We start from the raw sequence: 21,955 nt of genomic DNA on the forward strand, positions 1-21,955 counted from the left end.
TTTGCCAAAATCAAGCTTAAAATATTCCCCTCTATGTTTTCTTTCAGAATGTTTATAATTTTAGCTCTTCTATTTGAATTTTTTATCTATTTTAAATTTTGTTGTATGATTTGAAGTAATAAGTGTTGGGTTTTTTTGGGGGGAAATGGAGAGAATTTGTTGGAAAGAGCATCCTCTTCCCATTTTAGTATTATAATTATAGTAGCACTTTTTTCAAAAATTAACTAGCCAAATATGTATAGGTCTATTTTTATATTCTCTATTCTGCCCCATTGATTTAAGTGTCTGTTCTTATAGCCATACAATATTGTATTGACTATTGTACTTTATGGTAAGTCTTAAAATGAAGTAGTGTAAGTCCTCAAACTTAGATCTTTTTAAAAAATTATGGCTATGCTAGGTACTTTACATTTCCATATACGTTTTAGAAGGAGCTTGTCAATTTCTATTTTTTAAAAACCCTGCTAGAATTTTGACTGGGCAATGGATTGATACATCAATGTGGAGTGATATGCAAAGTTAACATTGAGTTCTTATTTTCCTTGAATATGGTATTTCTCTCCACCTAGTTAGAAAGTCTTCAATTTCTCTCAGCAATGTCTTAACGGATTTCAGAAAATCAGTCTTGCTTATATTTCATTAAATTTATCCCTAAATAGTTCACATGTTGTATGTTATTGTGTGTAAATGGTACTGTTTAAAAATTTCAAATTCCAAATGCCATTTTAGTCCTTAGAAATAGAATCGATTTTTGTTATTGACCTTGTACCTTGCAACCTTGTCAACTTTTTAATTAATTCAGTTAGCTTTTTATAATATTCCTTAGAATTTTCTACTTAGATGATCATGGTATCTGCAAATGAAGACAACTCTACTTCTTTCTGTCCAGTGTAGATTCTTTTTATTTCCTTAGCATTGGATAGGACCTCCAGAACAATAAATTGGTGAGAGGGAACAACTTTGCCCTGTTTCAGATCCTAAGGGGAAAAAGCATTCAGTCTTCTATGGTTAAGTATGGCATCAAATGTTAAGTTTTTCATAGGTAGAGGAAATTCTGTCTCTTCCAAGTTTGTGGAGTTTTTAAAATCAGGAATGGGTATTAAATTTTGCCAAATTTTTGGATTTTTTTAATCCAGTAAAATGATCATATTTTCCAAGTGATAGGAACAACTTTAATATCTTCATGTAAAAAAAATGTACCTCAACTGACACCCTGCATAATTTATAAAAACTGACTTGAAAAAGGGCATAGGCCTAAATATAAAACCTAAAAGTAAAAAACTTCTAGAAGAAAATCTTTGCAAACTTACTTTGGGAAAAAATATATATATATTTTTAAGATAGGACACAAAACCACAAATCATAAAAGAAAAAAACTGGAATTTTTTTTTGGTCTTTTTAGGACTGTACCCATGGCATATGGAAATTCCCAGGCTAGGGGTCGAATCAGAGCTGTAGCTGCTGACCTACACCACAGCCACAGCAATGCCAGATCCAAGTGTCTGTGACCTACACCACAGCTCACAGCAATGGTGATGCCAGATTCTCAACCCACTAAGCGAGGCCAGGGATCAAACCTGTGTCCTCATGGATACCAGTCAGGTTCATTACCACTGAGCCATGACAGGAGCTCCTGGACTTTTCCGAATTAAAAAAAAAAAATGTGCTCTTCAGAGGAAAGTATATTAGGAAAATATATGCAAGAGACATAGGTAGGAAGAAAATGTGTGCAAATAATTTATCTGACAAAACATGTATCAAGAATATATAAAGAAATCTCAAAACCTAATAGGAAATCAAACAACCAGGAGTTCCTTTGCGATGCAGTGGGTTAAAGATTGGGTGTTGTCATTGCAGTGGCTTGGGTTACTGCTGTGGTAAGAGTTTGATCCGTAGCTTGGCAGTTTCCATATGCTGCGGGCATGGCCAAAAAGAAAAATAAAAAATAAAGAACTAAAGAAATTAAAAAGACCAATTAAAAAATGGGCAAAATATTTGAACAGATATTTCACCCAAGAAGACATACAAATATCAAATAAGAATGAAAATATGTTCACTCCATGGAAAGGCAAATCAAAATCACAATGAGATGCAACTAAACACCTATTAGAGTGTTTTATTTTTCTTTTTATGGCCATACCTATAGCACATGGAAGTTTCAGGGGTAGGGGTCGAATCAGAGCTGCTGCTGCTGGCCTATGCCACAGCCACAGCAACACAGGATCTGAGCCACATCTGCAACCTATGCCACAGCTTGTGGCAACACTGGATCCTTAACAACTCATTGTGTGAGGCCAGGGATCAAACCCACCAAGTGTGAAAACATGGAGTAACTGGAACTCTTGCATATTGCTAGTGGGAATGAAAAGTTGTATAGCTCCTTTGGAAAACAATTTATATATTTCTTAAGAAGTTAAACATGCATTTACCAAATAAACCAGCCATCCCTCACTCGCATGTATTTATTCAAGGGAAATGAAGAACATATATCCATTCAAAAACTGTACACGAATGTTTATATTGGCTTTATTCATATTAACCCAAAACTGGAAACAAACCAAATAGCAACCTATGGATCTATAAACAAACTGTGGTACATTCATACAGTGGAATTAAACTCAAAAATAAAAAGGAATAAACTACTGATACATATAACAGGGAGGAATCTCAAATACATTATATGAAGTTAAATGGCTATGTAATATATGATTCCATTTAGTCATTATATGAATTTCTGGAAAAGGCAAAAAGTATAGGGGCAGATACTGGATCACTGATTGCCAGGCCCTGAATGTTGAGGGACAAATATTGATTTCAAAGGGATATGAAGGAACTTTAGGCAATAATAGAAAAGTTCTGTATCTTGATTGTCATGGTGGTTACATGACTATTATTTGCAAGAATTCATAGAGCTGTATAACTTAAAGGGTGATTTTTTTTCTATGTGTAAATTACACCTCAATAAACTTGACTTTAAAACAAAGCAAACAAAAACAACTAAACCTACACAGATTGCTAAAACTGTAAACTATTATAAACAAACAAACAAAAATCCAAAAATAACCAAAGAGGAAAAGCAGGTTTTCCACAAAGGAACTAAATTAGACAGAAAACTTCTCATTAGCAAAAACTGTACTTCTTCAAAGTATTGAGAGACAGTAATTATCAACTGAATTGTTATTTATAAAGTAAAAACATTTTCAGACAATGTATAAAGAGATTACTCTGAGACTATTATTGAATATATATAATGGATATACTTTGGTAAAAAAAAAATCTAGAGAGAAATGTAGGCAGAGCTTCCTTGCCTACCCGCCTGCATCTCTCACAAGCATCCTATCCTAACAAATCTATTTCTTGCCTATTAAACAAACAAACAAAAAAAGAAGTCTAGAAGGAAAAGCATCCTATCCTAACAAATCTATTTCTTGCCTATTAAACAAACAAACAAAAAAAGAAGTCTAGAAGGAAAAGAGATGAGCAAATAAATTGGTAGGTATTGCTAAATTTAAATAAGCATTAAATATAGCAACAATAATAATAACAACTACTTATGTGGCTTCAAAAATAAGGTGAAATTAAAATACACAAGGCAATAAATGACATGGAAGGGGGGAAAGACTGATGTTAAATAATTTTATTGTTTGAGAGGAAGATGCAGATATTGATTGATGTTTGCTAAGTCAAGTGAGTATGTGAAAAATTTAAGGATAATGATTAATTAAAAGAAAAGACAATAGCCTTTCAAATTACTATAGTAGAAAAAGGTAAACAAAGAAAAACATTTTAAACTAAAGATATGACTGGAGAAAAAGTAACAGCAACAATGAAAAGAGGCAAAAAAGGCAAGGTTAATAAAAAACACAAGATGGAAAGAAAAAGTATAAGTGTAAAAATAATTACAAAAAAGTAAGTGGATTAAATTGACCTGTTGAGATAGATTCTCAAGTTGGATTTAAAATATCTATCTGGGAGTTCCCGTCGTGGCGCAGTGGTTAACGAATCCGACTAGGAACCATGAGGTTGCGGGTTCGATCCCTGCCCTTGCTCAGTGGGTTAACGATCCGGCCTTGCCGTGAGCTGTGGTGTAGGTTGCAGACGCGGCTCGGATCCCGCGTTGCTGTGGCTCTGGCGTAGGCCGGTGGCTACAGCTCCGATTCGACCCCTAGCCTGGGAACCTCCATATGCCGCGGGAGTGGCCCAAAGAAATAGCAACAATAACAACAACAACAACAAAAAAAAGACCAAAAAAAAAAAAAGACAAAAAAATAAAATATCTTAAAAAAAAATAAAAAAATAAATAAATAAAATATCTATCTGTATTCTGTTTGTAAGAGACAAGGCCCAAATATTATGTCACAGGGTTGAAGTAAGATCAAAATATTATTATTAGATAAAAATATGCATCAAGTCAGAAGGCAGTATTAGAGATAATGAAGGTCATTATTTAATGATAAAAAATTTTATAAGGAGGCAATCTTAATCTCGATCCCATACATAACCAACAGCATAGCCTCGAAATATACAAAATGTAAATGGAATTTCTACTCAAAGAATACATTAATGCTACTGCTGTGTAAATGGTTATAACACAATTGCTTCCTTTTAGAAATGGAGCAAAGCATTAGTAAATACAAGAACTCTAGCCTGAAGTAAGCTTTCAAAGTTTTTCTGTTATAATTAAGCTCTGTTTGCAATAAATATTATCTTAGACACACACGCAAATAAATATTGCTCTAATGTATGAGGTGCTCACATCCCCTCACCTTGAAAATCTTCTTTAGACATTTGTAAATTAGGCAACTTCTAAATTGTTTAAAGTAGGGAAAATTTGACCATGTCAAATAACAAACTTCTTCCTGTACATCATCTGCATGGAAACAATATGTAGATTTCAAATGGGCTACCCTACATATTCACTAAATATTTCTTAGTATTGTCAGTTATTAGTTATTATTAAGATTTCATAAGAATAATAGAAGTCATAGATACATTTATTTCAAAAATTTATAATTAAGAAGTTAGCAAATTCCTAGGGTTTCCCCCACTTAAGCTGAATTCCAGAATACTTTCTTTAGGTTACGTTTTTCTGCAAACTCTCTCATGCCCTCTGCTGTCCACTTATTGAATATTCATTATTAAATTAAGTAAAATATTCATAGGCATTTAGATAGTAAGAAATCCTCTACCTATTTCATTACTTGAAATCCTCTACCTATTTAATTACTTGAGTCAGTCTCAGAAAACAAAATATGCTAAGAAAGAAATGCATTTAAGTTTTTTTATTATAAATGTAATACATGTGCAGATGACATGATACTATATACAGAAAACCCTAAGGACTCCACACAAAAACTACTCGGACTGATCAACAAATTCATCAAATTATCAGGATACAAGATTAACAGTCAGAAATCAGTTGCATTTCTGTATACTAACAATGAAGTATTAGAAAAGAAATATAAAAATACAATACCTTTTAAAATCGCACCCCAAAAAATTACATACCTGGGAATAAACCTGACCAAGGAGGTGAAAGACATATATGCTGATAACTACAAAACATTAATCAATGAAATTAAAGAAGATTCAAAGAAATGGAAAGATATTCCATACTCCTGGGTTGGAAGAATTAATATCATAAAAATGGCCATACTACCTAAAGCAATGTACAGATTCAATGCAACCCCTATAAAATTACTCATGACATTTTTCACAGAACTATAACAAACAATCCAAAAATTGATATGGAACCATAAAAGACCCAGAATCGCCAAAAGCAATCCTGAGGAACAAAAACCAAGCAGGAGGCATAACTTTCCCAGACTTCAGGCAATATTACAAAGCCACTGTAATCAAGACAGTGTGGTACTGGTACCAAAACAGACATACAGACCAATAGAACAGAATAGAGAACCCAGAAATAAACTCAGACACCTGTGGTCAATTAATCTTCAACAAAGGAGGCAAGAATATAAAATGGGAAAAAGCTAGTCTTTTCAGCAAGTGGTGCTGGGAAACCTGGACAGCCGCATGTAAATCAGTGAAACTGGAACACACCCTTATACCATGCACAAAAATAAACTCAAAATGGCTTAAAGACTTAAATATAAGACGAGACACTGTCAAACTCGTAAAAGAGAACATAGGCAAAACATTCTCTGACATCAACCTTACGAATGTTTTCTTAGGTCAATCTCCCAAGACAACAGAAATAAAAGCAAAAATAAACCAATAGGACCTAATCAAACTGACAAGCTTTTGTACAGAAAAAGGAAAGCATAAAAAAACCTCCAAAATGACAACCTATGGAAAGGGAGAAAATAGTTTCAAATGATGCGACTGACAAGGGCTTAATTTCTAAAGTGTGCAAACAACTTTTACAACTCAACGGAAAAAAAAACAAACAAACAAACAATTGATAAATGGGCAGAAGACCTGAATAGACATTTCTCCAAAGAAGATATACAGATGGCCAACAGGCACATGAAAAAATGCTCAACATCACTGATTATTAAAGAAATGCAAATCAAAACTACTATGAGGTACCACCTCACACCTGTCAGAATGGCCATCATTAACAAGACAGCAAACAGCAAATGCTGGAGAGGGTATGGAGAAGAGGGTACCCTCCTACATTTTTGGTGGGAATGTAAATTGGTACAACTACTATGGAAAACAGTACGAAGGTACCTCAGAAAACTAAATAGACAACTACCATATGACCCAGCAATCATACTCTTGGGCATATATCCAGACAAAACTTTCCTTGAAAAAGATACATGCACCAGTATGTACACTGCAGCACTATTCATAAAAGCCAAGACATGGAAACAACCTAAATGTCCATTGGCAGATTAATGGATTAAGAAAATGTGATATATATACACAATGGAATACTACTCAGCCATAAAAAAGAACAAAATAATGTCATTTGCAGCAACATGGATGGAACTAGAGACTCATACTAAGTGGAGTAAGTCAGAAAGACAAAGACAAATACCATATTATATCACATAACTGGAATCTAATATACTGCACAAATGAGCCTTTCCACAGAAAAAAAAACTCATGGACTTGGAAAACAGACTTGTGGTTGCTAAGGGTGAAGGGGACAGAGTGGAATGGACTGGGAATCTGGGGTTAATAGGTGCAAACTATTGCATTTGCAGTGGGTAAGCAATGAGATCCTGCTGTTTAGCACAGGGAAATATATCTAGTCATTTATGATGGAACATGATGTAGGATAATGTGAGAAAATGTATATAAATGTGTGTGACTGGGTCACTTTGCTATACAGTAGAAATGGACAGAACACTAAACCAACTATAATGGAAAAAAATAAAAAACATTAAAAAATGTAATACATGTTCATTGTTGAAGAAACAAAAAATGAAATAATTCATCTCATTACTCAGAAATAACTACTGATATCAAGTTATGTATTTCTCCCTATAATTGCTCCTGTGGAATATATTTTTAAATATAATTTTATATTGAAATTACCATTATTATTATTACAGAATTGTGATCATACTATGCACATGATTTGGTATGCTACTCAGGTCATTTAATATTACTATGAGATAATAGCACACAAAATGTATTGGTCTCTGCCCTGGGCTCCTACAAAAGGCTCCTGAAAACCTCATAATTTCCTAAATCATAGGGGTGTCTTTTGTGTGCATGAAGTGCCTTTGGGTGGACTCTTGGATGAGGGCTGGTCACAAGAAAAAATAAGACACAATTAGCAGCTGGGAATCTACATCCCTGTCCTCCAATCTCTTGGGAAGGAAGGAGGACAGAAAATATAGTTAATTGTTGATCATGTCTATATGTTGCAGCTTCCATAAAAATCCCACTGATCTGGAGTTTGGAGAGCTTCCTGGCTGCTGAACACATCAACACCAGAGGGTGACACAGCCACACCAGAGGGTGACACATCCCAACTCCCCAGGGACAGGAGCTCCTGCAGTCCAGACCCTCCCTTGCCTCGTACTCTGCATCTCTTCCATCTGGTAGTTCATCTGTATCCTTTATCAAATCCTTTGGGAAGGTGATAAACTTAAATGTTTTCCTGAGCTCTGTGAGCTCCCCTAGCAAATTAATTGAACCTGGGAAGGTCAGTCGTGGAAATCTCCAATTTGTAGCCAAATTGGATAGAAGTTGTCAGTAATCTGAAGACCTACTAGTGATTGGCATCTGAAGTGGATGGGAGCAGTTTGTTGGAACTGAGCCCTTGATCTGTGGAATCTGACATTAGTATCAAACTTAGTTAAATTCTGGGACATCGAGCTGGTGTCACTTGTTGTGGGGGAAAACCTCCACACATTTGGTGACTGGAAGTGTCAGAAGTGAAGTTACATGAGTAAAGGAGACATATATAGAAAGAAAATTGTGGGGTTTTCCTTATAGTTATGTCAAGGAAGATTTCCCATATCATTGAATAATCTTCAAAATAGAATTTTAAGTTGATGTATAATACTCCAGATGTATACTAATTCATGTAACAACCTCCTATTTTTGGACTTTTAAACTGCTTCAATTCTTTATTGTCATAAGTAACCCTATAAAACAAAATTCCTCGAACTAAGTTTTCATGAATATCCCTAATTTTATGCTTATGTTAAATTCTAAAAAGGACAATTTCCAGGTCATTGATACACATTTATTTAAGGTGCTTTATGCATATTGCTAAACTGAACTCTTTTAATAACTTACACCCTTATCATGTGTATATGTTATGACCACAGGAATGGCTATTTAAAAGCTGAAGGTATAAAAATATCTTACAAGTAAATTCTCTGCATTTTAAACCCAGATGGTCTGAAAAGTAATTTTTCAGTGATTTTCTCTCATGTTATTTTGTATATTTGAAAATAGTAGAGCAATGATTTTGCCACATAAACAGTTATTGTTCAGTTGCCAATTCCACTAACTTGGTTTGTATAAGAAAAGGAAAAATTATCATGGAAACAAAATTATCTATTGGAGTTCCTATTTAATGTAAAAATATTTGGCATGTGTACAACAAATTTGAGTGTATTCTCAACTTTCTTAAACCAATGCCTTTTTCAAAAGTTAGTTCCATGTGTTTTCATTAAAAAGACAGTTTGAAGAGTAGTTTGAATAATGATGACCAAATAAAACACAAAGCTAAGAACTAGTAGTATTCAGTGGGAACTTAATACTAAATAAAGCTAAAAGCTTGCACCTATCGTGAGCCTTCACAAGGTGAAAGGAAGGACTGGGGCAAAAAGGAAAAAGGATAGGATAACTTAAGAAAAACAGTGAATTTTTAAAAAGGTAATGGCTAGCAAAGAACCCTGTGACTTGAGCCCATGAGGACGTTAGCCCATCTCTCTATCACTATAACTCCCAGTAATTCTGGTCATTGCACTTGACCAAGGACTTCAATTTTTAAGGCATTCAGTTTCAGCTGTTGCATTTTACTGAATGTCGCTGTTTGCAGTGTATCTTTGCTGAATAATTTAGGGAATAATTTGTAGGAGGAGGAAGGGGCACAGAGAGAGAGCGATAGATAGAAAGGAGGAAATATATCTTTCCTCATTTTTAAAATTGCCCACCGAATAATAAATGGTAAAGCAGACCTCACAGAGTCATTTAGCACAATCCTTCTTCACCTAAAGCTAAAGAAATAGAGGTAGGTAACAGACAGACAACGGCAGAGCCAGGAAAATAACGAGTTTCGTACTCTTCCCATTGCACTGTGTTGACTCACTCCGTGTCTCTCTCTCTCTCACTCTCGTATATTTTTAGTCCTAAAACTGAGGATCTTTTGTAGTCAAAGAGAACAATGCTGCTGTCAACACCAGTCCTGATCTCTCAGATTTTTCTTGGTAACTTAGCGTATATGCTATAAAATAAAAATACTGTAATTTAGACAACAGTTTGGTAGCCAATGCATCGTGTTCACACCCATTATCTCATTTGATCCCTGCAAAAACCCTTTGAGGCAAGGCAAGGGAGGTATTATTGGCCTCATTTTAAGAACCAGCAGTTAAAACCCATAGACATTCAATGACTGGCCTAAAATCACTTAGAGTCAGGAAGGGGAAGGAATTCTAATGCTATCCCTACATTTGCTGTAAAATATGGAGTTTCCTCAATAAACACTAATCTGGTCTTTACCCTCTTGCGGAGAGATTCTTCGTACAGGGTACCGCGCACGAGTTCAGTGAGGTCTAGATCTAACCACTCACTGAGGATAATGCTATTTTGATCTTGTTCTCACCTTTAAAAGCGCAGTTTCTTATCACTTCCCTTGGTTTTGATCCTTATTTAAATTCCTATTTTTTTCTGTGGATATGGCCTCCTGGGTCTCACTCCAAAACTCCACCCTCTCCAAAGAAATCGCGTCCTCGGTATCCAAGGAAACCATACAGACTTGCCCATCTTGCGCCTTCTACGCTTTCCATTGGCCAGTTGGATTCTTATGTGGATTTCCCCTCCCCCCCGCCCCCAGTCCCTCCAATGGCTAATGGGCTTGATAGAAAGGGCGCATGCCTTCCCAGTCCTATCTAACACCAGCTCTTACTACGCGCACAGCTCTGCGCATTGCCTCCTGGGACATGTAGTTTATAAGTTGCAGGAGCCCTCCGACGGCTGTCCTCCATTAGAACTACCTATCCCATTGGCCTTTGCGAAAGGGGAGGAGTAGGCGAGGAGTCCCTGGTCACTGTGATACTTAGAACTTTCAAATTACAATTTGCCGCCAAGGCGTGTGCAGCTGAGGTTTAAGTTGCTGAGGGAAGTGGGCGGCCTTGCCCTTGCGTCAGCAGACCCTCTCTAAAGTCTACTTTCTGACTTGAGCAGGCACAGTGGCCGGGTCCACTGGCTACGGAGAGACTGGCCTGTGACAGGTGATCCTAGGGAGCGTGAGTGGGGCGCGCCATGTTCACCCTCCGCTGGGGATGGGGGCTGGGCTGCCTCCGGCTCTGTCAGCTGCGAGCATGGGCCCCCGAGGCCTCAGTGCCCTGGGCATGTGGGGCTTGTCAAGCCCGGATGTACGGCTCAGGTGGGTCCAAGCCCGAGGTCTCTCCGTCTGGCCCCGCGCGCCCGAGTCTGAAAGAGTGGGCGCTGATGGTGAGCCCTTTCGGTCGGCTGCGGGCACGGCTTCCATGCCACCTGGCCGTGAAGCCCCTGGACCCCATCTCCCACCCGGACAACAACCACGTGCTGGTGGCGGTGAGTGGAGTGGAGGGCGCGGCGCAGGCCGTGGCCGGCCTGCAGGTGACATACGACGAGGCGCAGAAGGAGGTGATCATCGTGTCCGACGTCATCGATCCCCAGGCGTCTGTGGAAGTGAGCGCGCCCCTGATGTTTGGCAAGTGAAGTTAAAACCGGTTTGGGTCCCAGGGCACACGTAGCGCTATCTTGAATTAGGCCGACGTGCAGTTTTAATTGGTTTTTTGGATATGACTTTCCAACGTAATTTACAATTTTCCCCTTCGGAAGGGAAGATGCCCTTTTTTTTTTTTTTTCTATTTTGGGAATTAGGTACTCAATTACAGCAATTTTATAAATTGAATGGAAAGATGAATATATAAGTAACATTTGTGGAAGCCCTTATATTCTCCTTTGGCACTTTGTATCTATTTCTGTCACTGCACTTTGTCAATAATGAAGTTTTTTTTCAGGGTTAGATTATCTTGATAATCTATTCTCTGGCAAGCAGTCCACCTGCATTTCCCCTTGCTCACCGTCTGGGGTCTCTGTCTCAGAACAGCCTTGTCTGTATGTTCCATTTAACCCAGACCGAGTGTTTGGTTTCTAACAGGCACTCAGCTTCTTATTGAAAACGTCACCGTTCACTTTGGCCTAAATAAATTTTCTGTTAGTAACAGGCTTTGAAGAAAGAACACATAGTAAGACTGCCTGGGAAACTTGTGTATAGTATGCAGCACTTTTCTAGGAAAATATTCCCAGGCTTACTGCCTTCCTGGAACTGAAGGAAGATTTTGACCATGATCATAATAGCAGCTAACACTTAAGAGAATCTCTTTTAATCCTTACAGTTGCACTATATTTTAGCTGCTGTTATTGTCACAGTTTCAGATAAGTGAATTGAAATACAGCAGGTTTCATATACCAAGTATTTATTGTGGGCCAACAAGTAGAAAAAAAAATCCACGCCTTCATGAAACTTTATTTCTAGTGGGGATACATCAAGGACTATGCCCATTTTCTCTCAGATGTAAAGGGTGGAACTGGGATTTGAAATGACTGGAGTCTGTTCAACCACTGTACCTGAATGCTTCTTAACTTCTTTTTAACTAGCCTGGATAAGAGACCCTGATTTCAAAATGTTTTAGACTGAGGTAAGGAGGAAGATTTGCCAGTATATTATGTGGTACAAAATAGACTGAGTATTGAAATAGAGATAAGTAAAATTTTGTGACAGCTCAGATAAAAATGGAATTACCCAAACATTTTTGTTGATTCTTCTTTTTAGAGCCAGAATCTAATTTCCAGTTTACTCTTTCTTTTTTTTTTTCTTTTTCTTTTTCGGGCTGCACCTTCAGCATATGGAAGTTCCCAGGCTAGGGGTCAAATCTGAGCTGCAGCTGCCAGCATACACCAGAGCAACACAGGAGCTGAGATGCATCTGTGACCTACACCACAGCTCACAGCAATGCTGGATGCCTAACCCACTGAGCGAGGTCAGGGATGGAACCCTCGTCCTCATGGATACTAGTCACAACAGGGAACTCCCCAGTTTACTGTTTCTATGTGTATACTCCACAGGCACTCAAATCAACATAATTTGATTTTCTTCATACTTGGTATGTTTCTACGGTTGTCTATAATTGTTTCAGTGAATGAGTGAGAGTACACCACTGCTACTCTCTCTCTTAATTAAGGCTAAGTGTCTAGCCTTAACTCCTCTACCTGCGTAGTAAGGGTAGAGTATGTTTAAGATCTGTTTCCTCTCCATGCCTGTCAGCACTGCCTGAGATCATGCCTTATGTTGTAACACTACTTAACTGGGTAAAAAGTTTATAGTTAGATTTGCATCCATGTAAGTTTGGGGTATAATTGTCTTTTAATGTATTTTATATTAGTCCCAATCAAAATATTGCTGTTATTTTAAACCTTTATAGAGACTGTCATATACACAACTGTAGAAATTGATTTTTATTCCATAACTATTACATAATAGTAGTGTTAGGCCCCAGTAGTTTGTGTTTAGGTCAACATAATATTTTACTTCTATCATCCAGTTTAAGGGAAGTCATCAATATTTATTTGAATCAGGTATGAAATATCAGTGTTTTAAATTTTATTTTTATACAGAGACACCTAAGGTTACACTTAGGTGTCTTAAGTCTTAAAGATGGCACCTGTGGCTCGAGATTTGGCTTGCTGTTTTCCAAATTGTCTTCATATATATCACTATTATCCACAATCTTAAGGTTCTAACACTATTCAGTACTGAGTTTTTCAAAGTTGTTCCTACTTTTTATTACTTCAAGTACCTTGTGATTAGCTGCATGATAATATCTTTATTTTTTCCATATGAAAGGTTAGAGGTAGGATTTGAAAACCTAACTCATGATCATGTATATTGATCTATGCTATTCCTGTAATATGCATTTAATTTGAGGGAGGTTTGGGAACAAATCTTTAAACCTTCATGAATATGAAAGAGAATCAGCTAAATAACTTATCCAGTTCACCATAATGACTTGTTAATTTGCCATGCCCTTACTCAAATCTGTGTGTGTGTATTTTCTTGGTGGAGAAGAGGCTTCTATGATCCTTAGGAGTACCTATAATAAGAATTGGAATCTCTCTCCTCCTTTACTTCCCTCCTGTTACTTTCTTTCTTTAGATGATACAGGCCAACAGAAATAGCTACTTTATCTTTAAAAACTGGTAGGACTTTGCATTTGGTCCTGTTGCCATGCTGGAGACCCCTTGCCCTCAGAGAGAGACTGCTGACAGCTGTTCTCTCCAGGATTCATAACGTTGTGGACATGACTGAGGAGCCAGATTTCTGAGGGATACTAAAATGCTTTTGGAGCCCATTAACCCATGTACTAACTTGTTTCTTCTTTTTTTTCATTTCTAGATTTGAATATCAAGTCATCAGGTTCTGGCTGTGTAAAAGTCCAAAATTTTGAATGTGATAATTGCAGAATCGAAACTGAGCAGGGGACCAGCATTTTACAGTCTGTTAAGGTATAATTATTTTTCAGATTTTGTTTCAGTATTATTTTTTTAAAACATTGTATTATGAACTACAGTATCAAATTAAGGCTATTATTCTGAGTATCATTTACTGCGAATATTGGGTATTGGGTATCATTTATTCTCCACTCAGAAATTTCTTGTGAAAATTTTGTCTTGAAGTCAGTTCTCTTATGTACAGAGGTTGTAGCAGCTTTGAAGGTTTTTTTTTCATGTTTCTTTTATATATTTTTTTCAAAGAGTTTTTTTCTTTTTTTTTCCCCTGCACCCACAGCATGCAGAAGTACCCAGGCTAGGGGCTGAACCCATGCCACGGCAGTAACCTAAGACAGAGTAGTGACAACACTGGATCCTTAACCTGCTGAGCCATCAGGAAACCTCCTTCATATTACTTTTAGATTTAATTTCAAAGTGTACAGCAAAAGTAATAATACATCTTCAGTATTCTGAGATCTTAATAAGTTAAATAAATTTTAGTTTTAATGAATGATTTTTTTTCCACTTCTAAAAAAGTAAGGAAAAGTCTTTAAGCATTATAAATATGCTTTAAATATTAATCAAATTTTTAATGTACCAGTTAGCTCATTACTTAAGAATTAAGTAGGTATTTGTGCTAAACAACAAATGATTCATCTTAGTTTGTAGTGACACTGTTTTTTGTTTTTTTTTTTTTTTTGCTTTTTAGGGCTGTACCTGCAGCATAAGGAAGTCCCCAGGCTAGGGGTCAAATCAGATCTGCAGCTGCTGGCCTATGCCATAGCACACAGTAACCAAGCTGTGCTTGTGATTTATACTGCAGCTCACACCAGTGCCAGATTCTTAACCCACTGAGCAAGGCCAAGGACCAAACCTGAATACTCATGGATGCTGCTAGTTGGGTTCATAACCCGCTGAGCTACAACAGGAACTCCCATGTAGTAACACTTTTACATTTAATTTTCTTTTTTTCTTTCTTTTTTTTTTTTTGCTTTTTAGGGCTGCTCCTGCAGCCTATGGAAGTTCCCAGGCTAGGGGTCGAATTGGAGCTGTATCCGCCAGCCTCTGCCACAGCCATAGCAACACTAGATCCGAGCCTCATCTGCAATCTACACCACAGCTCACGGCAACGTGGTATTCTTTAACCCAATGAGCAAGGCCAGGGATTGAACCCATGACCTCATGGATCCTAGTCGGGTTCATTACTGCTGAGTCACAATGGAAACTCCTACATTTAATTTTCTTAAAATTAGATTAGTCTTAGCTCTAAATGATTTTAAATCCATCTCAATAAGTTCTAGTTTATTGTTACTACTGGTACTTCTTACACTTGCACATTCCAAAGTCAATACTTTTATGAACTTTGATGGTACATAGCTTTGTTGAAGCGCTGTCAGTCATCTTTGCTTTGTAACTGTAAAACATTTTCATTTTTCGATTCATAAATACTAATTCGAATGATTAATTAGATGCATTCAAATTTTTTAAATTATTTGTTTTGTTCCAATCTCCTTAATTTGCATACCTTCCTTTGTCATCTGTTCACATGCAAACTATTTCAATGAATTTGGTTGCATATATATCAAAAAAGATTAAAGAATGCTATTACATGTCCTTTTGGAAAAATGAGATGGTTCCTGTTCTTGTTGTAAGATTGCACAGTGAAGTCTTCATGTTGACTGACTAACTGGATGAGAACACTCTGGTTCCTTTGTCTTTATAACTATATTGTTCACTCATTAATGCTTGAATTTCAGAAAATTCATCCAGAATATTGTCCTCTGGAGACTCAGAGTCTTAGATTTTCAATTTCACAATCCAGATTAGAAGCTACTGTACTGCTGTCTCTTTACAATCATCTTTTGAGTCATCTGATAATTCTGAAAGATCTCTTTTGTCATTTCTCTTTTTTTGCTGTTATGTGCATAAAATGAAAAATGGTTTATCTCTTTTGGCAATATTAACATTTTGGGTTGGATAATGCTTTTTTGTCAGTGGCTGACCTATGCGCTGTGGAATGTTTAGCAGCCTTCCTGGCTTCTACTAACTAAATGCCAGGTGCACCCTTCTCACTTAGGACAATGAAAAATATCTCCACACATTGCCAGTGTCCTCTGCGGGGACAAAATCACCTTTAGTTCAGAATCACCATTTGAAGCAAGTTCATCATTCTTTAGATATTTTTAAGCATAGTTAGGAATAATTGAAGTAACTCCAAGGATAATGATATAGCAGGATGTTATAAGAGGTATGAAAAATAAGAGCACTAAGATCCTGTAATTTATTTTAGATTTATAAAAGACTCCAGTGGACCATTAGGGTAATTTTAAGATGGAGTGAGTTTTTATCCTATTTTAAAAATAATTTTCTGTTTATTCTTTGGGAGATCTCTAAGAAAGAATAAAAGTCATGAAATATCAGTCCTAGGAGAAAAGTGACTCAGAAAAGAAATTTAAGAATTGAAATTGGGTCCAGTGGATCCTAATGGCATATCAAGAGTTAAGAGACTTATCTTTGAGATCTTAGGATTTAACTGACTTAAATTCACAAATGGGAACACTTGGCAAAATATCTAGCTTATGGTTTAAATATGGTACAATATCATTATCTCAACTTAGTTATGAGCTATTAATGTTTCTATTCTATTCATTCTAAGAACTTGAAATATATTTGATCTGTGTGTTAAGATATTTATAGCAATAATTATAGCAGCTGTTTACTGAGTCCTTAATATGTACCAAGGAACTAAGCCTTCATTTAATCCTTGATTTTTCAAGGGGGAACTGTGAGGCACCAAAAGACTAAGGAACTCATTTAGGTTCATACAGCTAATACTTTGAGCTGAGATTGAACTTGTGTCTTTTTGCATTCCAGACTCACGCTTTTTCTACCTTTCTTTATTATCCAAGAAAAATGTATGGCAAAACTACATTTACTCAACATTCCTAGGAAATAAGTAGGTAAACTTTTTAGGCAATAGACTCTTAACATACTGAATGCCACACATTTGCATTTTTAAAAAATGCAATAATAATAGTTTATATTATACTAAATCGCTTCTGATTTATTTCAACAGTTTAACTATTTTGTTTTCCATATGTTTTTAAACTTTATAATATATGTTTTTTGAAATTAGATGAGCTTTAAATTTTTGAGCTATTAACATTTTTGAGCTTTAGACCGCTTTTGAAAATGTGATTATTTGCTTAGGAAAAAATGCATATGTATATGAAATTCCGCTTAGAGTTGCATAAGTTTCATAGACTCTCTAGAAAGTTGTGTAAGCTTAAGAAAGCTTGATTTAAAAAAAAAAAAAAGTTGTTTTGAAGATACTTTTTTTAAAGGTTCATCAATTGCTTGTCTGCTCGATGAAGATTATATGAAATACAATTTGACTTCATACTCATGTTTCTTTGGGTGTGAAGTAGTCTACCATGCTATAAAAAGGCAAACTTTTAAGTATGGTTCATTTTGTCCTTTTCACTAAGTTTTTTGAACTTCATTCCTGAGCTACTTTACCTAAGGCTTTACTGTGTTTACCCAAGAGAAAGCAACCAGCAGGTGTGTGGTTGTTTTGAATTTTTTTCCTGCTTTTTAGATATTTCTCTGCTGTTGCTGGTCATGATATTTGTGAATATGCTTTTGCTATTTCTTCCTTTAGTATTTACCTATTCTTTTTCTCTTTTTGGTTGTGGTAGAACTGAAGACATATGCAAATACTAAGGTGAAGTAAGCTACTCTAAAAAATTGACCAAACACCTAATGGCTCACACACAACTATAGTTTATTTCTTATTTGTCCAAGTGTGTGGTGACTCATTTCTGTTCAGTTTTTGTAGGTTCCTTTCATCTTCTGTCTCTGCCATTTGTTAGAGCCTCCTTGTCATCTGTACTCACTCCATAGAAAGGGTAGGGCACAGAGAGAGCACATGAGTTCTTCTAAGAGCACTAGCCGGGAAATTGCACATAAAATTTCCACTTACATTGTATTGGCAAGAAGTTAGCAGCTCCTAAGAGGTAAGGGAAGCTGGAAAATATTGTCTCTTCATGGGCCCAGCTATACTCTTAGTACTTTAGGAAAAAAATGGGTTTTTATGGACCTATCAATATTTCCGCCGCAGTTGCCAAGTGTGAAATCAAGTCTTACACACACACATTCATTATTATTATTTTTTTTTATCTGGCACAGGAGGCTAACTGTGACTGGTGTTTTATTTGTGTTTAGAGGCATTTTCATTTAGTTCCAGTTTTAGGGCTGGTTTTGTGCAAGAAAATCACTGGGCTATTTTCCTAAGTGTGGGTGTATACTTCTTCAGATGATTCCAGCCATAAGACTCTGGGTTTTGAAATCATACAGGACTTGATTCTATTACTTTAGATGTTGTTATTTTCTGACGTATCACCTGATAAAGTTATTTAACCTTTCTGATTCTTGGATTTCTTCCTCTATAAAATGGGAAAAAAAGAATACCCATTTCTCTGAGTTCTTGTGAGGATTAAATGTTAGTTCATGTAAAGTAGTGAACATTGTTGGTGCAAAGAAAATGCCACGTAGGTGATAAATATCATTGTTACTAATAATGTGAATGTAACAGTGATTATTATTGTTCATCCTCATCATCATTTATGTTTAGTTAGCCAGTCACAGTGATCTTTGATTCCAACCCCTTCTTCACTGAAGCTACTGGAACACCCAAGTATCTCTTTTGTTTCTCTTTGAGTTCAAATAGCTTATTTATTCTCTTTAACAGCAGTTGATATTCTTTTCTCACTTATGTTTTTATTCCAAACAGTGCATTTCTATTTCATTCTTAGTTTCTCTTTTGCTGCTTTATTATTATTTAAAAAGAAATGTAAAAGGGAGTTCCTGTTGTGGCTTAGCAGTAACAAATCGGACTAGTGTCCATGAGGTTCTGGTTCAATCCCTGACCTTGCTCTGTGGGTTAAGGATCCTGCATTGTCGTGATCTGTGGTGTAGGTTGCACACTCAGCTCGTATCCCTTGTGGCTGTGGCTGTGAGGTAGGCTGGCTCAAATTTGACCCCTAGCTGGGAACTTCCGTATGCCTCAGTGCAGCCCTAAAAGAAATAAAATAAATAAGAAAGGAAAGAAATGTATAAAATGTTAGAAAAAAGTTTTATTAGTATAAGTCAAATTTATTCTCTCTTTTTCTATATGTGTATTTTTCTATTTGTCTTTCAGAGTCAAAAATTGCATATTGAATCAAAAGGAGGCAAAGTTATCTGCCTGGGAACAATTTATGGGAATATAGATATTCATGCATCAGATAAAAGTGTAAGATAGAAATTTTCTTTTTTTTTTTTTTTTGTCTTTTGTACTTTTAGGGCCGCACCCGCTGCATATGGAAGTTCCCAGGCTAGGAGTCTAATTGGAGCTGTAGCTGCGGGCCTACTCCAGAGCCACAGCAACACCAGATCCGAGCCACGTCCATGACCTACACCTCACGGTAACACCAGATTCTTAACCCACTGAGCAAGGCCAGAGATCGAACCCACAACCTCATGGTTCCTAGTCAGATTCGCTTCCGCTGCACCACAACGGAAACTCCGAAATTTTCTTTTTTAGTAATTGCAGTTTTGTATCAAGTTGGCTTATACAGTGGATAGATCCTACAAAATATGTGGCATAGCATTTCCTTTTTAATGCATTTTAGTTCATCAGTAAATTCAAATTTGAAATCGAGATAATTAAACACTATACAATTTTTTTAAAAATTTGTGATTAAGTACTTTTGACAGTTATTTAGTTCCTTATTTGGAATCAATAACATGTTTAAATATTTAGTATTTAATTCTAGTTTTGGTGAGATTTTTATTTTTATGATCATGGCTTAAAACTAGTCATTAAATAATACTACCATAACTGGGATTGAATTTTTCTTAGCATTAGATTTATTTGAGTATTTTTTCCAAGACCTTTTTACTTTGCCTTTAGGCAATTGAAGGATGAGTTTCAAAACTCAACTTTTTCAATATTTTCCACAAGGTGGCACTATTAGCATTACTGTTCTCCAGAAGCTTTTATAGGTGGTAGGAATTTTGGTTGTTTAAAGATAGTTTGTATTTTCCTTTTTTTTTCTTTTTTTATGACCGCACCTGCAGCATATGGAAGCTCCCAGGCCAGGGAGCACTTAGAAAATATCAAATAGGAATACATTTAACGAAAGATGAAGAACTCTGCATAGAAAATAAAAAACATTATTAAGAGAAATTAAAGATGATCTAAATAAGCGAAGGAAAATAATGGTGTGTTCCACAGAGGACACACCGCTGCTCACAGTCTTCTCATTGGAGCTGGGTGATTGAAGTCAATCAATTGTGTACGGTTGTATTGGTTGTGCACTAATTCTTTAAGTACCATTTTGGCTTTTTACCAGTCTTTATTTTTATAATGAACTGATTTGAGTCTTTCTCTTACTAGACTGTGACAGTAAATAAACTACAGGGAAGTTCTGTTAATATATCTACTGAGGATGGTTTGCTGAAAGCCAAGTATCTTTACACAGAATCGTCCTTTCTGTCTTCTGCTGCTGGGGATATTTCATTAGGAAGTGTTCATGGTAAGGTGACAAAGGCTTAATACATCTCAACCACATAACTTGAATTTTAGGAGATAACTCTGTTTCTTTGTAGTTGACGATTTACCATTAGAAGCTGCTCCTCTAAATAATGGCAGACTAACCATCTTTAAAAAAAAAACGTAAAATAGACTCATAAGGTATTGAATTTTATTTTGGCAAGAAATTGAATATTATGTGTTATACATTAAGCTAATAATAATTTTGATTTTTAATGCGTCTCCTTATAGAAGGGAACAAACAACAAGGAAATATGTGCAGGAATATTTAGAGGAAAACACAATGAAATAAAAGCAGTGTTAAAAATTAAGATGGGTTCTGAGCAGCTACTTTTATGTTGTGATAGAAAAGCTAAGGATTAAATAAATGAAACGTTTGTGTGAGATCCGATTATAGCAATTCACTGACATTAATTTTGGCTAAAATGCTTATGAGTATTAGTACTAACTCCAGGTCCTCTCAGTGCCCTGCCATTTTCAGGGTTTGTTTTTTTTTTTGGCTGCGCCCATGGCATATGGAAGTTCCTGGGACAGGGATCCAACCCACGCCGCAGCAGCAGTCCAGCTGTGACTATATCAGATCCTTAACCCACTGTGCCACAAGGGAACTTCATTTTTCTTGGTTTAAATATCATCTGTGACTTTCCAGACATGTTTCTGGAGATAAGTAATATTATCTAGTTAACTTTTGTATTGTCAAAAGAAAAGAGAACATAAAGGTGAAGTAATATGGCAAAGGGCATGCTGGTATTCAGTGTCACTCAGCATGCTTCTTAAATTTCTACTTAGCAGATGATTTAAGTCCAGGTATGTTTTCTGAGATGTATACAGATGCAGTTTTACCCTGGTGTACACATCTGCTAAGTGCCTTTTGGCCCCTTTTCTAGGTGTTATAGACAAACTTTCTCCATTTGTAGTCCACTCTTTTAACTTCTATAGGAAAGCTAAATATTATTATCTATACACTGGTTAAAAACCTCCAGATTTTAGTAGGCAGCATGAATTATTAGGTGGTAGAAATCCTGGCTAGTACTAGCCAGGCTGTATAGCACAGAGCAAGTAGTCTTACAGTTTAAAAAAAAAAAAAAAAAAAACTAAAAAAAAAAAAAAAGAGTATTTATATGCTTGAAATAATTCTTGAATCTCAATTTAATAGTTAAACCTCATCAA

At 36.1% G+C, this 21,955-nt stretch overlaps 2 protein-coding genes and 1 long non-coding RNA gene across 12 annotated transcripts in view; 2 read left to right on the forward strand and 1 right to left on the reverse strand.

Moving 5' to 3' along the window:
* Positions 1-10,151, forward strand: part of LOC110262247 (uncharacterized) — a 117,563-nt gene extending 107,412 nt beyond the window's left edge. The window contains exon 3 of the long non-coding RNA XR_014816101.1: positions 7,845-10,151. This is a non-coding gene — a long non-coding RNA (uncharacterized LOC110262247). The remainder of the gene's footprint in view (positions 1-7,844) is intronic.
* The window catches only part of CCDC146 (coiled-coil domain containing 146), a 132,505-nt gene extending 122,147 nt beyond the window's left edge, over positions 1-10,358 (reverse strand). For all 3 annotated transcript variants that reach the window (XM_084977404.1, XM_084977403.1, XM_021102558.2), the window contains exon 1: positions 10,256-10,358. The gene's annotated coding sequence lies outside the window, so the exon portion shown is untranslated. The remainder of the gene's footprint in view (positions 1-10,255) is intronic.
* A 361-nt stretch (positions 10,359-10,719) lies between these two features.
* Positions 10,720-21,955, forward strand: part of FAM185A (family with sequence similarity 185 member A) — an 81,899-nt gene continuing 70,663 nt past the window's right edge. For 3 of the 8 annotated variants that reach the window (XR_002347078.2, XM_084977446.1, XM_003130232.5), the window contains exons 1-4: positions 10,720-11,347; positions 14,096-14,205; positions 19,391-19,483; positions 20,630-20,768. Coding sequence is in view for 7 of the 8 variants with exons in the window: in XM_084977446.1 (XP_084833572.1) it covers positions 10,915-11,347; positions 14,096-14,205; positions 19,391-19,483; positions 20,630-20,768 (775 nt within the window). In the remaining variant the exon portion in view is untranslated. The remainder of the gene's footprint in view (positions 11,348-14,095; positions 14,206-19,390; positions 19,484-20,629; positions 20,769-21,955) is intronic. The other 5 variants (XM_084977447.1, XM_013979806.3, XM_084977448.1 and 2 more) reach the window with 3 other exon arrangements.

The sequence above is a fragment of the Sus scrofa genome, chromosome 9 (assembly GCF_054392235.1).
Source record: "Sus scrofa isolate SSC_HxYL_T2T_F1_AM1 chromosome 9, Sscrofa_HxYL_maternal_Yorkshire_Landrace_v2.0, whole genome shotgun sequence".
Lineage (NCBI taxonomy): Eukaryota > Metazoa > Chordata > Mammalia > Artiodactyla > Suidae > Sus > Sus scrofa.